Source organism: Narcine bancroftii, chromosome 2 (genome assembly GCF_036971445.1).
Source record: "Narcine bancroftii isolate sNarBan1 chromosome 2, sNarBan1.hap1, whole genome shotgun sequence".
Lineage (NCBI taxonomy): Eukaryota > Metazoa > Chordata > Chondrichthyes > Torpediniformes > Narcinidae > Narcine > Narcine bancroftii.
Window position 1 is genome coordinate 55335114 of NC_091470.1, and position 19616 is coordinate 55354729.

General features: G+C 41.3%; 1 protein-coding gene across 7 annotated transcripts in view; it reads right to left on the reverse strand.

The window, feature by feature from the left end:
* strn3 (striatin, calmodulin binding protein 3) overlaps positions 1-19616 on the reverse strand; it is a 199608-nt gene that overhangs the window by 131797 nt on the left and 48195 nt on the right. For 6 of the 7 annotated variants that reach the window (XM_069916709.1, XM_069916710.1, XM_069916708.1 and 3 more), the window contains 2 exons: positions 12925-13028; positions 4746-4819 (listed from right to left, as the gene is read on the reverse strand). In XM_069916709.1, the coding sequence (XP_069772810.1) occupies positions 4746-4819; positions 12925-13028 (178 nt within the window). Of the gene's footprint in view, positions 1-4745; positions 4820-8314; positions 8492-12924; positions 13029-19616 lie in introns of those variants that run through there. The other variant, XM_069916713.1, reaches the window with a different exon arrangement.

Here is a 19616-nt window from a genome sequence, read left to right on the forward strand (position 1 = left end):
ACTGCCGATGAACCTGGATGGTATGACAAAGGAATAAGATATGTTGATGATTGTTATATGGAAGGATCTCATGTCTTCTGAACAACTAAGAAATAAGTATGGAGTAGCTAATGGAACATTCTTCTGCTTTCTCCAGTTAAGATCGTTCTTAAGAGAAAGATGGGGACCAAACTTGGCCCAACCTGAAGTTTGTGAGATGGGATGAACGATTTGGCTGGGGAATACACCTAAATTTATATATATGATGTTCTTTGCTCTCCAAAATGTAAGTGCAAAGCCAGGTTTACAGAGATCAAGAGAGAGTTGGGAGACAGATTTAGGAGTCACAATAATGGAAAGATGCTGGTCTGATTGGTCCTTGACATCAATGATAAATGGAAGATACAATTAGTGCAATATAATTTTCTACACCACTTACACTTCACACCACAGAAATTACATAATCAAAATTGGAAATATCAGAGAAGTGTTTTAGATTTGGAATAGAAATAGGAACATTTGTGCATGCTACGTGGTCATGTATGAAGGGGAGACCTTTCTGGCAGGATATTACTGAAATACTAAGAAGGATAACAGAAATGGCCTTCGCAGACGTCCCAGAGCTTTATCTTTTGGGCAATTTATTGAAATAAATAATAAAATAACTAGATTTCAAATTTCATTTGTTAAAATAGCTTTAGCAAAAAAGATGTGATGTGATTACTTGGAAGTCAGACTCCCCTCTACAGATAGCGTGATGGAAGACAGAGATGAATAATTGTATTCCTATGGGGAGGAAAAAAATCACATACCATCTAAAAAAAACATATGACATATTTATAAAAATACGGCAATCATATTTGGATTATATAGGGGCCCAAAAATAAAAAAGATGCTACTATTATAAAAATATGTGACCTCCCCAATGAAGATTTTATTTTTTAAACCCAATTGTAAGCCATGATGGTGTGTACTAGGAATGGGGTGGCTGTTGTGTTTTGTTAAAAAAATATTATACATATATTTATATATTTTGAATATGGAAAATTTCGATAAGTATATTTATGGAAAATAAATAAATAAAGGAATGGGGGGGGAAACATGTCAGCCTGGAGTAATATACGTCCGACGTGTCCATTTCAAAATCCAACCCGTTGGTCAGAACGGAACTTGGACGTATGTCCAGGACCATCTGTATTCTTTTTTTGAATATTTTATTTTTGATTTTCAAAGACTCATATAGATTCAGACAACAATACACTTTCAACACTTATGTATAACATACAGAGTCTGATTTCCCCCTCCCCACCATGCCCCAATACAACCGAGAATAAAGTTAGATAAATTATACAAATACAAAATAAAATACAAATACCATTGAGGTCAACAACACTTGCGAAAAACTGAAAAAAATCCCAACGACTTAAATAAAAAAGGGTAAGGGACAAAAAAAAACATGTCATCTGCGCCATGTCCAACCATCTGTATTCTTAATGCAGGTGTATTAGTTAGGCATTATAAGAGTGAGTCTCAGTCAACCAGAAAATGCTCATTTCCAGCATTTGTGATCCTTGTAGGTGCTAGTTAATGTGGATTTTTACTGTATATAGGCCCAGGCAGTAATATGGTTAACTTTAACTATTAATTGCTATTTGTAATGGCTGATCAGTTGTATTACAGGTACACAATCCTTTAGCTGGACATCTAAAATTCGGAAAGCTCCAAAATTCGGTAAGTGGGGACCGGCGGTCAGGTGAGCTGGCCGAGGGACTGTGGTCAGGGGAGGCGGCCGAGGGACCAACAGCCGAGGGACGACTGCCAGGCAGTCGGGGGAGGCAGCTGGGGAAGACTGCCGGGCAGTCGGGGGAGGTAGCAGGGGGAGACTGCCAGGCGGCTGAGGGACCGGCGGACGGGGGAAGCGGCCGAGGGACCGCGGTCAGGGGAGGCGGCCAAGGGAACCGCGGTCAGGGGAGGCGGCCAAGGAACCGGAAGTCGTGGGAGGCATCCGGGCGGCCAAGGGACTGGTGGTTGGGGGAGATGTCCGGGCAGTGGAGGGTCCAGCGGTTGTGGGAGGCGGCCGGGTGGCTGAGGGACCAGCGGTTGGGGGAAGCGGCTGGGCGACTGGAAGGGGGTAGGGGTGGATATGGCAGCACAATTCAGGTGGGCTTTCTGAAATCCGGAAAAATCCGAAATTTGGAACACACTGTCCCCAAAGGGTTCTGGATAAAGGATCGTGTACCTGTATTACCACTGTTTTTCAACATTAAACAGACCACCTACTGTTAATAGAAGCATCAAATCTGGATGTGGCAAAATCTCAACCAGTCCAGATGAACTTGTAAAGTCCCCCTTAAAGGAATGCATAGATTGGTGTCTAAATTGGAGGGGTTGTCCCACCTAAAACCAACAGCAACAGAAAGGCACTCAGAATCACACTTTGCAGTTTCTCTGCTACAATTCCCCATAACTCTCACCTAACCTCCAAAGTCCAATGGAATTTAAGTCAGACAAGTGCAAAGTCTTGCTTTTTTAGAGTTTAAACTTGGCAGGACAGACATATCGAATGGCAGAGCCCTGGAAATGTTTTGGAACAGAGAAACCATGAAGTATAAGTACATAGCTTCCTGAAAATGGCAACACTGGCAGATGAAGAAAGCATATGGCATATTTGTCTTCAATAGGATGGGGCATTCAGTGGACATCAAGTTACAGCTGTCCAAGACATTCCTGGAACATTGCCTGCAGATTTATTTGCCATAAAATTGAAAGGATGTGATTAAGCTAGCGAGGATGCAGAGAAAACTTAAATATGTGGCCAGTACATCCCGAGAGTAAAGGCAGTTGAAGGGAGGTTTATAGAAGTTAATAAAATCATGACAGGCAGAGTAAAGACGATTGAACAGAATTTTTCCCGAGGAAAAGGGAGTCTAAAACTGGAGGCATTTAAGATAAGAGAAAGATTTACAAGGGGCCTGAGAGCCATTCTTTTTCTACACAAAGTGGGTATATGTAACAAACTGCCAGAGAAGAGGTAGGAACAGGTATAGTTGCAACATTTGAAAACTATTTAGACAAATAACAAATAAAGGTTTTAGAGAGATAGAGGGTAAATACAGGCAAATGGGACCAGCTCAGGATCTGTTTGCTGTATAACTCTATGACTCTGTCTCTGGTCTAGTGATTTTTCCTGCCTTAAATATTTATTTAGTTTTCTCATATAGGATATTATCAAAGATGGCAGTACCAAGGAATACAATCAGGAATGAATAGAGCTAAGAGTCCTTAAAAACAAAGATCTAAGAAGTTCAATGGCATCCAGTCAAACATGGGAAAGAGAACTACTTGTGATCACCACCTACTTTTTTCCCTCTACTAATGAATCTGTACTCCAAGTTGAACGGCACTTAAGATGCACTGGAAGTAACAAGGGCAGAGACTAATTTAATTTACAGATAATAACCTTAACATACATCACCTTGATTTCATTGTTATCACCAAGAGTGGCTCAGTAGCATTACCACCACAGAACAGACTGCCTAAGCCACAAAGGACATGACTGGCAACTGGATCTATCTATGATGGGTAGAGAGCAAACTAACAAATGGTCACACAACAATTTGACTTGGAAGCATAGATTTCTTCATCATTGTTCATCAAAAGTTAGATGAAATTAAGATTTAAAATTATGTGGAAATTCAATAGAAAATTATTCATTTGAATATATGCAAGCTAATATGATCCAAATATTCTCTGTACGCTTAAAATGAGCACTGGAAAATTAACCAATTAGAAAATGATTCTGTAACTGAGTAACTGGGCCAAATAGTACATATTTTGGAAATGCTTATTTCAGATGTGCTCCAGGAGTCAAACTTAAAATAGCACATTTGGACTTTAATATGATTTCTCTTTCAAGTTGGAGGAGGGCATGGTGTGATGGCGTAGGGAGAAGACACCTCCCTCTGGCAGAAGTTTCTGAACCAATAATGGTGTGGCATGGCCAACTGGGCAGTAGCGAATAATATAAGATCAACAAAGCTTATCTAAACAAAGAAAGTTAAGAAATGATGAAAAATTGGGGTGTCAGTGCCAAATCCAGTTTAGACAATAGACACAAAAGCAGATTGGCTGAATAAGGAAAATAGACAGCAAAGTAATAAAAATAATTCGGCAAATTTAACTCTCCTAAGATTTTGGATTCCATGAGTACTACCTTATGGAAAGATCAGGAGATGATGAATGATGATTGGCAATCATCAGGCTGTTAAAAGTACATTTAAGATGATAACTTTGTGATGTGATGGTCAACTGACCACAGACACAGCAATATCATGCAAATCCTGTGGAGGGCATGCAAGATGCCATTTCAGTGGTTAAATAACAGCACAACAATTAATTTTAACATAAATATAGTAACTTTGACTATAGTTTCTCTTCCTTGTGATGTTAACTAACTGTCCATTTACAAGTCATCCATAATTACAAGACATTCCTTTGGCAAAGCCTGGTTTCAATTCATTGCAAATTTATATAATAATTTAACCTTGGCAAAACCAACTCTTTTTGTTTTGTTATGTCCTAAAAAAAATGCTTTTCAAAATAGTTTAAATCTTGCCCTAAATAATTTGGCATACAGTGACATAAATATATAAAATATCATCCAACTAATTTCAAATTAACTGTTGAACACAAATGAGAAACTATTGTAAATTTTAAATGTTTTGTTAAAACATGCTTTGTAAAAATATTTAATCTGCTTTTATTACCTGATTCAAATGTTGGCATCCTTAAGTCACCTTGATTCAATTCTGTGCCGTATTTTAATTTATGATATTTTGCCCTTTAGAAAGAAATAAAATTGTTAGCATATGTCATTGTTCTAAAAAAATCTTATTGAGTGAGAGTGCAAAAGTGATGCCCTAAATGAGAATGTGAAAAATTATTCATTGCTCCCAGTCCTTCAGTGTTCAATCAGTTAAATGTAGGGCAAAACGGCATGATGTATCTCGCTTGATGGTTAACCATTGTCTTCTAAAATTATATAGAAGACATTGAGAAGCTTAATTTTCAATGTTTTGAAAGCAAAATGCAATAAAATCAATTTTTTAACTTCAAAATTCAAAGCAATGCTCAGTGCAGAGATTGTTTAAATTAAGGACGAATTGCTGACAATCACCAAGTCTAACACAGACAAGAGAATAACCTGACACTATAATTTTCCCAAAAAGTTTGAAGAATCATTAAATATAAAGGCACATAAATAGGATTACTGCCTCATTATTCCAGGGACCCATGTTTAATCCTGCCCTTGGGAGCTGCACAATTTCCTCACAATTGTGTGAGTTTCTCGTAAATACTCCATTTTCTCCCACATCCCAAAGATTTGCTGACTGTTAGGTTAAATGATAACTGCAAATTGCCTGTGTATGTGGCAGAGAATGAGGTCAGTGATGGGCAGGTGAGATAACATGTTAATAGGGAATAGGTAGGAGCATGGGACTGACATCTGCTCTGAAAGCTTGTATGGACCCAATTGATTGAATAACTCTGATGGTGTGGTAAATATGAAATACCTCATACATATTACTGCATTCTTACATATTTTGGACATCTGCATAAAAATATACAAAATTACTCAAATTTCTTCAATGTTAGTCTTGCAGAGGTAGAAATAAAATAAATTTCTGACCGTTTCTGAACAAATGTGGCAAATTCACAAAATGAGATCTCTCGAATGGTTTGGAGGGATTGCCACAGAAGGGATTTATATGAACTAAGTTTACAATGTAATTGACTGCAACTGAAAGAAGCTGTATTTGTACAAAAGGCTTCTCTAAAAATATATTTGTGGCTAATATAAAGAAAATTCTTAACCTTTTTGACAAAATTGGTTCCCTTGAAGATCAGAGCAGTTAGCTTTGTATGGAGCCAAAAGAGATGAGGGGACATCTTATAGGTTTTTTTTTCCCCTCAGTACTCAGTCAAGAAATGGGCATAGAGTCAAGGGAAGTAAGGAAAAAAATCAGTGAGGTCATGGAACCTATACAGATTACAGAGGAGGAAGTGCTTGCTGTCTTGAAGTGAATAAGAGCAGATAAATCTCCAGGGCGTGACAAGATGTTCTCTTGAACCTTGAGGGAGGCTAGTGTTGAAATTACAGGGTCACGCAAAAATATTTAAAATTTCCTTAGCCGCAGGTGTGGTTCCAGAGGTTTGGAGAGTAGCTCACATTATTGCATTGTTTAAAAAAAGATTCCAAAAGTAACTCTGGAAATTATAGGCTAGGATCGGATTTACAAATATTTGGATAGCCAGGGACTGCTTAGGGATAGAAAACATGGCTTTATGCGTGGTAGATCATATTGAACCAATTTTATAGATTTCAAGGTTTCCTGGAAAGTTGACGAAGGAATGTTGACTACATGGACTTTAGTAAGGCCTTTGACAAGGTCACGCATGGGAGGTTAGTCAGAAAGGTTCAAACACTAGGTATTCATGGTAAAGTAGTGAAGTGGATTCGACAATGGCTGGACAGGAGATGTCAGAGAGTAGAGGTGGATGATTGCTTATCAGATTGAAGGCCTGTGACTAGTGGTGAGCCTCAGGGATCAGTGCTGGTACCATTGTTGTTTCTCATCTATATCAATGATCTGGAGAATAATATGGTAAATTGGATTAGTAAATTTACAGATGATACTAAGATTGGAGTGTGGTGGACAGTGAAGAAGGTTTTCAAAGCTTGCAGAGGGATCTGGACCAGAGGGTAAAGTGGGCTGAAAAATAGCAGATGGAGTTTAAGTGTGAGCTGTTGCATTTTGGAAGGTCAAACCAAGAAAGGTCATACAGGTACTCAGCAAATGGCAAGTCACTGAGGAGTGAGGTAGAACAGAGGAAATCTGGGAATATAGATACATAATTCCCTAAAAATGGCATCATATGTGGATAGGGTTGGCATATATGGGCCTTCATAAATCAAAGTATTGAGTACAGGAGTTGGGATGTTATGTTAAAGTTGTATAAGACATTAGTGAGGCCAATTTTTGACCATTGTGTGCAGTTTTGATCACCTAACTACAGGAAGGAGACCAATAAGATAGAGTGGAGAGATGGTTCACTAGGATGATGCCCAGACTTCAGGGATTGAGCTACAGGTTAGGACTTTATTCCTTGGAGCGCAGAAGAATGAAAGGTGATTTGACAGATGTTTAAATTTATGTGGGTGATGGAGTAAATGTAGATAGGCTTTTTCCATTGAGGGCAAGTGAGATTCAAACAAAAGTACATGAGTTATGGGGAAAGGTTTAGGGGGAACTTCTTCACAGAGAGTGGAGGGAGTGTAGAATGAGTTTCCAGCTGAAGTGATAGATCCAGGTTCGATTTGAACATTGAAGGGAAATTTGGACAGGTATATGGATGGGAGAGATATGGAGAGCTATGGACTGAGTGCAGGTCTGTGGGGCTAGTCAAGAAAAAGTGGTTCGGCATAGAGGGGCTGAAGTGGCCTGTTTCTGTGCTGTAATTGTTCTATGGTTCCATTTTTAACCAATTAACAAAGAACAGTCCAGCACAGGAACAGATTATTTAGACAATAATGTCTGAGCCAACCATGTTGCCAATTAAACTGCAATTCCATTGAACTTTAAACCAATCACTACTTTTAATCATTACAAATAAGAGTATATTTGTATAGCACCTTCCATAACTGTAGGCCATGCCCAATGTGTGTGTTTTTATGGTAACTTTTGAAATGGTATTACCATTGTAATTAAAGTACCTTGGCATCCAACATTCAAATAAGGGCTCACAAACAATTAAAGGCCATTTAATTTTAGAGATCATACAACTGTTGCATGATTGGGGTTCACAACATCTTCACCTGACACAGTTGCATCGATTTATTATTGAAAAGTAACAGATAGTACAATCAATAAACAGGCCACTTATTCTTAAATGTTTCTACATTGTTTGCCGCAACTACACCTTCTGGAAACACATTTTACATTCTTATCGTGCTACAAATATTTATGCCTAAACAACAAACATATGCTACACAAGTAAAGGTACCAAGAACGAATTCCTGGACGACAGCGCTCTAGTCATAAAATCACCTGTCAACCATTACCCTTTACTTCTTCCGAAGTCAATTTTGGATCAAATTTATTTCTAATATTTAAATAAGACAGGATAGTGATAATTTAAATTATTTAAAAGAATATGGATAATATAAATTTGAAAGGAAAAAAAACACACTTTCAATTTAATCTAAAGTCCCAATTGAAAGCAATTAGAGAGAAAAAAAAAAATCAGCCATACTGTATTTAATTGACCAACGTACTTTATTCAATTAGGAGATGCTGGCAATGTCAGACATGTCATCAATTCTGGCCATTTTTAATTTGCTTGAGATGGCAGTGGTGATGAGCCACTGTCTTGAATCACCATGGTGATAAAGATATTCTTGCATTGCCACTGGATAATGAATTCCATGTTCTCGGCCAACCAATGATAAGAAACAAAAAAAAAATCATGTTCAGGTTAGAATGCAATATAACTTTAAGGGAAATCTACAGTGGGTGCTAAATCCATACAGCTCATTCCTGAGGAAGAGTCTAGTCTCATTAGCCACCTCAGAACCCACAGAAATTATCTTCAATCGAAGGAACTACTCAAGAGGGAGAATCAGACCTTCCAGGTGATCAAGGTCATAGGTGTGGGAACTGCTATCAAAACAGCCTTGCACTATGTTGCATAGAGAAGGGTTATGCTGCAACCACAATGAGCTAGTGATAGTGGAGAGGGTGAATGTTCAACAGTATTAGTGCTGATCAAGCAGGCAGTTCTATTCTGGTTGGTCTTAAGCTTCTTAAAATCTCTTAAAGCTGCATTCATCCAGTCAATTGAAGAGTATTCCATTGCACTCCTTACAATATGCTTTATATCAGTAGTTTTCAACCTTTTTCTTTCCACTCACATACCACTTTCAGTAATCCGTATGCCATTGGTGTTCTGTGATTAGTAAGGGAATGCTTAAGGTGGTATGTGAGTGGGAAGGAAAGTTTGAGAACCACTGCTCTAGACCCAATTGTTACTGAAATATTTTGTTTGAGAAAAATTGTCATTGGCCCTTTTCCTTTGGAGTTATGAAATCGTGCACATAACGAGTCAATTAGGTATGATTAAAACAGTGGTTTTCAACCTTTTTTTCCTCCCACATCCCACCTTAAGCAATCCCTTACTAATCATAGAGCACCAATGGCATAGGGGATACTTAAAGTGGTATGCAAGTGGAAAGAATAAGGTTGAGAACCACTGCTTTATATAGATCGATATAACAGAAAAACTGAGTATGCTGAGACAACATTTTGTGCCAAAACATGTATAGCAATTTATAAAACGACCATTTCAATGACAGGTTCAAAAAGGTAGGATATCCCAGTTAAACAAGAGGGATGCAAACTGCCAAGCCTCATAAACAAGGACAAAAATGCATAACAAGGCTGATTTAATAACAATACTATGGCAGACATTAAAATTTCATTAATTATTTACTAATATTCATTCAAAGATCATTTATCCATCAAAACTTAAATTAAAGACATTCTTCAAGCATTTTAAAAATTTTAAAATAAAATCCTCCATCAGAAAATATTAGTACTGTAAAGAATCTCAATTTTATTGCAAGAGATTGAATTTCTGCAAAAGTGCTGAAGAAACTCAGCAGGTCGCACAGCATTCATATAAACCAAAAAGTAACCAACATTTTGGGCATGATCAGGAATCTGACAAAGGGCTCAGACCTGAAATGTTAGTTACCTTTTACTCATGAATGCTGCATGACCTGCTGAGTTTCTCCAGCACTTTTGTGCATTGAACTTCACCCTAGCTTCTGCAGGTTTTCTTGTTTAACTGGATTATATTTCTGAGTTTGTTCTGTCAAAACTTCCCATAAACTTGTACACATTTGCTTAAATTGAATCTCAACCAGTCAGTCGACGTTAAAATGAACTGCACAAGAATTACAATGGTTCAATATTAGCACCTCACTTCTGCTCCAAGTTTTGCTTCAGATAAATGGACTGTTAATTCAGTCTGGCATTCTAGTACAATACTGACTATCAGAGGTGTCATCTTCCATTAATTGAAGACTTCATCTGTCCTCTCATGTGAGCATTATAGATCACTATAGATCCCATGTCATGATTTGATAACAAATCTACAGAAGCTCACCCAATGTCCGAGCTCATATTCAGCCAACAATCAATGTTACTTCACTGTTCTTATAAAATCTTCCAAAAGTGGAATGAACCATCACATTTTCATATTACAACTGTATAAGGCTGAGAGTCCTTTATTGAATCCAATAATGAGGCTATAAAAGGATCTCATATAAATACATGACCTCTCATTCCTTAACCATTAAGAACCATTCAAAAAAGACAAGAGACCAACCATTTTCAGCTTTGACCTTATTTCAGAAAACTCAAAGATAAAAGTTATGTACTGAATCGTTCATATCCCAGACTATCATAATTTAATTACCTGGTTAGCCTGTTCAAGGTTACCAAAGCATGCTTTTCATCTGATCCAATGTAATCTATTTGCATACTTCATAACTTTTGCAGAAATTATTGGTGGTCACAATGCGCATTCATTCACATTCTAAGTTCCCAAAAGAGTTACTTTAAAATTCAAACAGTATCCAAGTATACAAAATAATTGTTGTCTGTAAATAATCTCAATCATCAAAGCAAATGTTCATAATATGGACCAGCAAATCAGCCTCCACTTCCTCTGACTACTGACTAAACTTCCTGCAGTTGGCCTCTCTTTCTTTTAGCTCATCCTAAGCCCCATTAGAGTTCTGTAGCACGGAAGCAGGCTATTCGGTTTGATGTTTCAATGCTCTTAAGTTCAGCCCACATCCCACCAAACCTTTTCTATTTGCGTACATTCAAATCTCATTGCTGGGATTCACAGCACAGCCTCACTAGTTTCAATCTCATACAAGACATTCATACCATATATTTCAGTATACAAGTCAAGTCTTGAAACCTTCAAAATGCACTCAAAAATCAGGGGTCAACTTATATGCCAGATACAAAAATGAGTCCTTAAATTCAACACAAAAAAAGCACTCAACGTAGATTTGATGTACAAGACGACCCAGAAGCACCTCCCCACCACCAGCACCGCCACTCCCCAACACCTTCCACCACCGGCGCTGCCATAACCCACCCAGACATTTTACAATTGTAGAGCCCTGCCCGGAAGCCCGAGGACCCCGTTCCTGCCTGGGAGTCAACTGGTAGATGTGGTTCCTGCACCAAGCACACTTAAGCAGCAAGGCAACTTCTGTGATGCAGACAGCACCGTCCCCAATGTAGAGAATGGAGACACCGTCGCCGACTCTGGCTGCAGCCGATTCTGAAGTCTTGGACCCAGAACCGTTTGGAATCTTGCCAGCCAAAAGCAAAGGTTTTTTTTTAAATTTGTTTGCTTAATTTACATATTTGTTACTTGGCAATTGGGGGTGTGGTAACAAAATTTGGGTTGTTGCTAGGAGGACCGGACACCAGTTCCAGTATGTTTCTTGCAGAAAATTGGGAGGGGGTCAACTTATATGCCCGATATCTGAAAATGAGGCTGAAAATAGGGATCTGACCTATCTGAAGGTCGACTTATACACCAAAATATATGGTATTAGTTTAGTACTTGATGGATTTCATTCCATCATTTATCCTGAGTTTAGAGCCAAAAGCTCTTGCTTCTCACTCCAATTCAACCTTGCAATGGATTTTTTAATTGCATTACTGTGACTGCATGAAATTTACATTAAATTAACAGCTGGAGAGACAGATAAGAGAAAGATACTAATGCTAGATTTTTCAAAATGAACATAATCTGCACATATTTTTACAAGTCTTGGCAGCATACTTTTTAAATGTGTACAAATTAGCAACAAATTTAATAGTACCATATACAGCTAAGTTACTTTATTTGACAATAATGTAACCCACAATTTTACTTACCTTTAAGCACATTGCTCAGAAGATATTCAGCCCTTCTATGGCTAAATAAGAGCAAAAAAAATTCAAGAAAATATCAGCACGCCGGGCAGCATCTGTGCATAGAGAAACAGGGCTAATCTTTCCAGCTGATGTTCAATCAGCATAAGTGGTTCTGATGAAAAAGTAATTAATTAAAAACATTAACTGTTTCTCACCACAGATGCTGCTGATCTGCTGAGCATTCTCAACTATTTTTGATTTTATTTCAAATATATTGCATTTCTATATTTTTTTTGCTTGCTTTTTGGCATAAATGCAGGTATAAGCACAGCATTTTGTTCTCCACCTTGCAACTTAAGTAATTTTAATTTTCAGAAAGAAGCATGAAGGTAAATGTGCTGATTCCCTTACTCCTTCCTCCCATACCATTGAGATATCATAGGAGCTAATATCTCACATTAGACTCAAGCAACTAATTTTCACATGAATTTAAATGGAAAACTGTCACCATATTACTTCAGAATCGCATCAAATTTGAACCTAAAATGCTTCTCATCCTGAATATAATCACAAATGTGCATGGAAGCAAAGGGTTTCCATTATGGTTTCAATTGTAGGAGTTTTTAATGTTAAGAGGATTTGTTAAAATGTCACAGACTGTATTACTTTCCTGACTTTTACAACCAAAATGAACACCCAATAAAGCAGGATTATAAACAGTAAAGAAATAATCACTCACAACAGATAACAAATATTCACACTGAACTATGAGCATCTATATTGATACAACTGTTCAAATGAGGAAGGACTTTTGTGTAATTCTAATGAAAACTAATACATTCTGCTGAAAACATGAATTTAAGTTAAATTCACCCTTTTATAAAAAGGGTGAAATGTTGAAAATATTCAGTGTAGATTGTACTTTTAAAACAATTACCTTTCTTGTTTTAAAGCATATTCTAACATTTTTATCCTTCTTACTAGGTCCTTCTTCAAGTTTTCTTGTCCTTTCCTTTCTCCTTGTAAAAATGCTATTCGAGCCTGTAAAATAAATGAAAAGAAAAAACTCAAAAACTGAAAAAAAAAACATTTTTTAAATTCTACAAAGATTTCTAAATTTTCTAAAACGAGGAAGATAAGTGTGGAACAAAACTTCGGCTCTCATTTTAAATATCCTGTACCATAGAACTAAAATAAACTCTTTTCCTTGAAATTAATTTCAGCAATTGTTCCAGTGAGGTGAAAGACTCAGCAACTACAAAACAAGTACTTCAAATCCGAGAAATCAAGGCACCAAATTCTGGAATGGAAAAATCTTGTCAATTTGTTTTTGTTAATAGATAAAAGTAATGAAGTTTTACAGCATGATACAGGCCCATCCACCCAACTGGTCCATGCCGACCAAGTTGTCCATCCACCCTAGTCCCAATTGCCTGTATTTAGCCCATATTCCTGCTTGACCCACTGCCCTTCGGAACCTGTCCGACCCCCTCGCCCCTCCCAACCTGTCCCGTTCACTGCCCCTCTCAAACTGTCCCGCCCACCGCCCCTCTCTACCTGTCCCGCCCAGCGCCCCTCCCAACCTGACCTGCCCACCACCCCTTCAATATTTTCCTATCTTCCATCCAAACCTTTCCTATCCATACATTCACAGACGGATGCAAATGAGTTGGCCAAGCAACCCTCAAGGATTCCAAACAAACAAGAGCTACCTGGTTTGGTTTGAAGCCTCAAGAGTAGTTAAATTACCATATTAGTTTGTAATTGAGATCTGGACAACATTCCAAATCGCACCATGATAGCTGTGGAATAAAAAATTTAGAAAAGCAACAGTATGCCTCTATCAATGGCTCTGTCATAGAGAGGATGGGGAGCACAACTTTCCTTGGCATCGATTTAAAGGATGCATCCACAACACCACCGCATTAGTCAGGATGGCTCAGCAGCACCTATACTTCCTAAGGAGAATGAAAAGGGCAAGGCTACCAGCCACTACCCTATCTGCATTCTACAGTAGTAGAATGGAGTATTCTGCCTGGCTGCATCATAGTGTGTTATGGTAGCTGCAAAGCATTAAGGGTGATTAAATCTGCTGAGATCACTTCCCTAATGATATCTAGAGGAATAGGTGCTTAAATAGGAGTCACAGAATCATCAAAGATCTTTACCATGCAGCCTACAGCATCTTTGAGACACTTCCTTCAAGGAAGATGTATAGGAGCTTAAAAACCAGAACTGCCAGGCTGGGAAATAGCTTCTCCCCGCAAGCTGTGAGAATGTTGAACAATTCTAGAAACCTGGAAATTATTTTTATATATACAGTAAAACCCCTGGTATCTGGCACCTATGGGGATTGATAGATATTGGATAAGTGAATTTTCGGGTTGCTTCAGATTGTATGTTGCATGGATTGGCAAAAAACCTCTAGGGAGCACCAATTGTAAGTGTTTCCGTTTTCTTATTGTTTTTGGCAATTTTATTTTGAATTCCAGATAATGGGAATTTTACTGTATTTATTTTGGATTTGTAGCGGCGGCAACACTGCTAACTGAAGGATCACTCAACCAGATGAGTCGAGTTCAGTGAGCAAAAACTGATTTATTGTAGGCTGCCTGGCTGGTCTTATATTCCCAGCCTGGAACTGGCTGAGAACCATGCTAGGGGCCCCGACGTCACCGGGGCATCACGTTGGTCCCTAAGCGCGGGCTTCTGAGCCCGGTGCTGAGGTTGGGAGGAAATCCCCGACAGCGCCATTTTGGCCGGCTGACCCGCCGCGTGTGTGACAAGTGGGGCCAGTTCACCTACCTAATGGTGTACCTCCACAAAGCCGCCCCCCCCATGTCCTTTTTTGCCGGGCGGCCTCGCTTCTTGGGTTGGGTTCAGTGGGGTCGAGATGGGCTGGCTTTAACCTGTCCACCATAAACAGTTCCCTCTTACCACCGATGTCCAGTGTGAAAGTGAATCCTGAATGCTGGACAACTTTGTATGGCCCTTCGTATGGTCTTTGTAGAGGTGCTGTGGATGGGCCCTGTCTGATAAATACTTACTCTGCAGAGTACAGCTTGTTGGGAACATAAGAGGCCTGTGTGCCGTGTCTGGGTGGCGGTGGGGGTGTGAAGGAGTCCAACTGGGCCCGGAGGCGGGGAAGTAGACCATGCGGTGACTGCTGGGGGTTGTGAGGTGCGTTGATGAATTCATCGGGTAGGGCTAGCGGTGCACCATAGACCAGCTCGGCTGATGACGCCTGGAGGTCTTCTTTGGTTGTCGAGCTGGTGCCCAGGAGCACCCAAGGCAGCTTGTCCACCCAGTTGGGGCCGGTGAGGCGGGCCATAAGTGCTGACTTAAGGTGGCGGTGCAATCGCTCGACTAGCCCATTGGCCTGTGGGTGATAGGTCGTGGTGTGATGTAGCTCGATCCCCAGCCTGTTGACGAGCTGTGCCCAAAGCGCAGAGGTGAACTGGGCACCCTGATCACTGGTGAGATGGTTCAGGACGCCAAACTGGGCAACCCAACTGTTCAAAAGCACTCGGGTTCAGGAGTCCGTAGAGGCATCTGGCATCGGAATCACCTCAGGCCAACGAGTGGTGTGGACTACCACTGTGAAAAGATAACAATTACCTCGAGAAACACGCAAGGGTCCAACAATGTCCACATGTGTGTGGCTGAACCGTTCCTGGATGTGTTTGAAATCTTGTATGGGTGCTCTGGTGTGTCTGTGTACCTTGGAAAGCTGCCAATGGGTGCAGGTTCTGGCCCATTCCGCAATCTGCTTCCGAAGCCCGTGCCAGACGAAACGTTCCGCCACCATATGGACCGTGGACCTGATGGAAGGGTGGGAAAGGTCATGGATATGGTGGAAAACTTGCCTGCGCCACTGCTAGGGAACCACTGGTCGCAGGGTGCTCATGGAGACATCGCACAGGACAGTGCCCTCACCGTGAGGTCCTGGAACCGCAGGTCTGTGATGGCAGTCCTGAAGGCCCGTGTCTCCTCGTCGGACTTCTGGTCCTGGGTGAGCTGCTCAAAGTCGAAGCTGGGTGTCAGCGCGCAAATGGCCAGTCGTGAGAGTGTGTTGGCGACCACATTGTCTTTCCCCACCTTGTGCCGAATGTCAGTGGTGAACTCCGACACGAAGGAGATATGATACAGTTGACGGGCCATCCAGGGATCTCTTGCCATAGCGAGCACCTGAGTGAGGGGTTTGTGGTCTGTAAAAATGGTGAAAGGCCTCCCCTCCAAGAAATAGCGGAAATGACGCACCGCCAAGTCCATGTCCAGCAACTCACGATCGAAAGCGCTATTCTTGCGCTCTGGCGGGCAAAGAAGTCGGCTAAAGAATGCCAGTGGTTTCCACTGTCCATTCTCTTGCTGCTCCAGGACGGCGCTGACGACTGTGGCAGAGGCATCAACGGAGAGCGCCATATACAGATGAGTGCATGGGTGGACGAGCAGGGTTGCCTTCGCGAGGGCATTTTTCGTGGCTTCGAATGCCCTACGGGCCTCTGGAGTCCAGGCGAGTGTCTTGTGTTTGGCTGTGATGAGGGCGAAGAGCGGCTGCATGATGCGCACAGCGCCTGGAATGAAGTGGTAATAGAAATTGACCATACCCGCAAACTCCTGTAGCCCCTTGAGGTTGTCCGTGCGTGGGAACTCCCTGATTGCAGCGACCTTCATAGCAGCAGGTGTGGCTCCTTCGGCCATGATGGTATGGCCCAGGAACTGCATGGACTCTTTCCCAAACTGGCACTTAGCCGGATTGATCGTTAGGCCGAAGTCGGCCAGTCGAGAGAAGAGGGTGCGCAGGTGAGACTTGTGTTGTGCCCGGTCTCTGCTGGCGAAAAGGATGTCGTCCAGGTAAATGAATACGAAATTCAAATCCCTACCCACTGTGTCCATAAGGCGCTGGAAGGTCTGGGCGGCGTTCTTGAGCCCGAACAGCATGTGTAAGAACTCAAAAAAGCTGAAGGGGGAGATGATGGCCGTTTTGGGTACGTCCTCGGGGTGCACCGAGATTTGGTGATACCCGCGCACCTTCAAGGTCCAGGTCGACCTTGGAGAATACCCTCGTGCCATGCAGGTTGGGTATAAAGTCCTGGATGTGAGGGATCGGGTAACGGTCAGATATTGTCGCGTCGTTAAGCCGTCGATAATCTCCGCAGGGGCGCCCGGCGCCGGAGGCTTTTAAGACCAGTTGGAGTGGTGAGGCCCAAGGACTGTCGGAGCGTTGAATGATCCCCAGCTCCTGCAGATGCGAGAACTCTTCCTTCGCTATCTGGAACTTATCCGGCGGGAGCCGGCGTGCCTTGGCGTGGACCGGCGGGCCTTGGGTGGGGATGTAATGAAATACCCCATAGCATGGTGAGGCAGTAGATAACTGTGGCTTGAGGAGGGACGAGAACTCATCCAGAATACGCTGAAACTAGTCCTTGGGAGTGCTGACCGTGGCCATCTGCGACTGCTCTGTGCGGGAGGCAGTGAGTCAAACGGATTGGAAGGTACGGGCATCTGCTAGTCTCCTACCTTGAATTTCAACCAGGAGTCAGTGGGCGAGGAGAAAGTCAACACCCAGGATGGCAGTTGGAAGGTACGAAACGGTGAACCTTCACGAGAACATCCGCTGCCAATCTGGAAATGGATGACCTTGTCTCCATACGTTCGGATCTCCGTCGAATTGGCTGCACGGAGGGGAGGTCCTCGAGGCTGGTTCCGGGACTCGACGGCTGTGGCTAGGATGACGCTGATCTGGGCCCTGGTGTCGACAAGAAAATGTCAGCCGCTGACTAAATCCCGCAGGTAGAGAAGGCTGTGTTCTTGGCCAGCCACCACAGCCATCGACATCAGCCGGCCTGCTCGTTTCCTTGGAATGAGTAGGGCTGACAGCACTTCCAAGCCTTGGCTCCCAAGCCTTGGAAGAAGCAGAGGCCTGAAGTGGATGACTTGCTTCTGGCTATGCTCTTTGAAGCCCCTACAGGGGCTGGGTGTTCCACCGCAGAGCTAGAGGAAGGCTTGGCATGGCCATGCCCGTGAATCATAACCTACTGGACTGCTGAGCCCTCCAGGAATCGTTTGAGCCACAGCTCCTGAGCCTTTTGAGCGACCTTCTTAGGGTCGACAAAGCTCTCCTGGGACAGTAACAGCCAGATGTCTTCAGGCAGATGGTCAAGGAAGATGTACTCGAAGAGTGGGCAGTTGATGTGATCGCCCATGAGCACGAGCATCTCGTCCATTAACTCGATCGGAGTTCTGTCCCCCAAAGCGTCGAGGTGCAGCATCCGAGCAGCACGCTGGCACCTGGAGAGGCCGAGGGAATTGGTGAGCACCCGCTTGATGGTCCCATACTTATCTTCCACGGGTGGGTGCTGAACGAGGTGCAGCACTCATTTGCGGTAGCCTAGTCCAGGGTGGCGACCACATGGTGAAACTTGGTCGAATCTGATGAAATCTGGCGGAGGTGAAACTGAGCCTCTGATTGGCTGACCAGGTCTCCAGCTCCTGAACCCAGAAGTCAGGAAGCTTGATGGCTATAGCGTTTTTTTTTTGTTTTTTGTTTTTTTTTTAAATTTTTTAATTTTTCACACCATAAATCACATTAGCCATGATGTACACTTTTTCTTTTTCACACATATACAGTGACTTTTTCTCCCCCCCCTCCCTCCTCCCAAGCCACCCCCCCACCCCACCCCTCCCATCCATTTTAGGTATACAATCTAGGTTGCATTAAACCCGTCAGACAATGTTGTCATTCAACAAAAATACACCAGAAATTCTACTGAGTCCATTCTTTTCTTTCCTTCTCCTTCCATCAACTTAGGTAATGTTTGTCCCCGGTAGGTTTTCGCTATTGTATTTAATGTAAGGATTCCATACTTGTTCGAATATTTCAATATTATTTCTTAAACTATATGTTATTTTTTCTAATGGAATACATTTATTCATTTCTATATACCATTGTTGTATTTTCAAATTATCTTCCAATTTCCAGGTTGACATAATACATTTTTTTGCTACGGCTAGGGCTATCTTAACAAATCTTTTTTGTGCATCCTCCAAATCAATTCCAAATTCTTTCTTTTTTATGTTACTTAGGAGAAAGATCTTTGGATTCTTTGGTATATTGTTTTCTGTTATTTTATTTAATATCTGATTGAGATCATCCCAAAATTTTTCTACTCTCTCACATGTCCAGATTGCATGAATTGTTGTTCCCATTTCTTTTTTACATTGAAAACATCTATCAGATACTGTTGGGTCCCATTTATTTAACTTTTGCGGTGTAATGTATAGTCTGTGTAACCAATTATATTGTATCATACGTAGCCTCGTATTTATTGTATTTCTCATCGTTCCAGAACATAATTTCTCCCATGTTTCCTTTTTTATCTTTATATTTAAATCTGGTTCCCATTTTTGTTTAGTTTTACCATTTGTTTCCTCATTCTCCTTTTCTTGCAGTTTAATATACATATTTGTTATAAATCTTTTGATTAACATTGTATCTGTAATCACATATTCAAGGTTACTTCCCTCTGGTAAACTCAGATTGCTTCCTAATTTATCTTTCAAGTAGGATCTCAGTTGGTAATATGCCAGCGCTGTATCTCCAGTTATATTGTACTTATCTCTCATTTG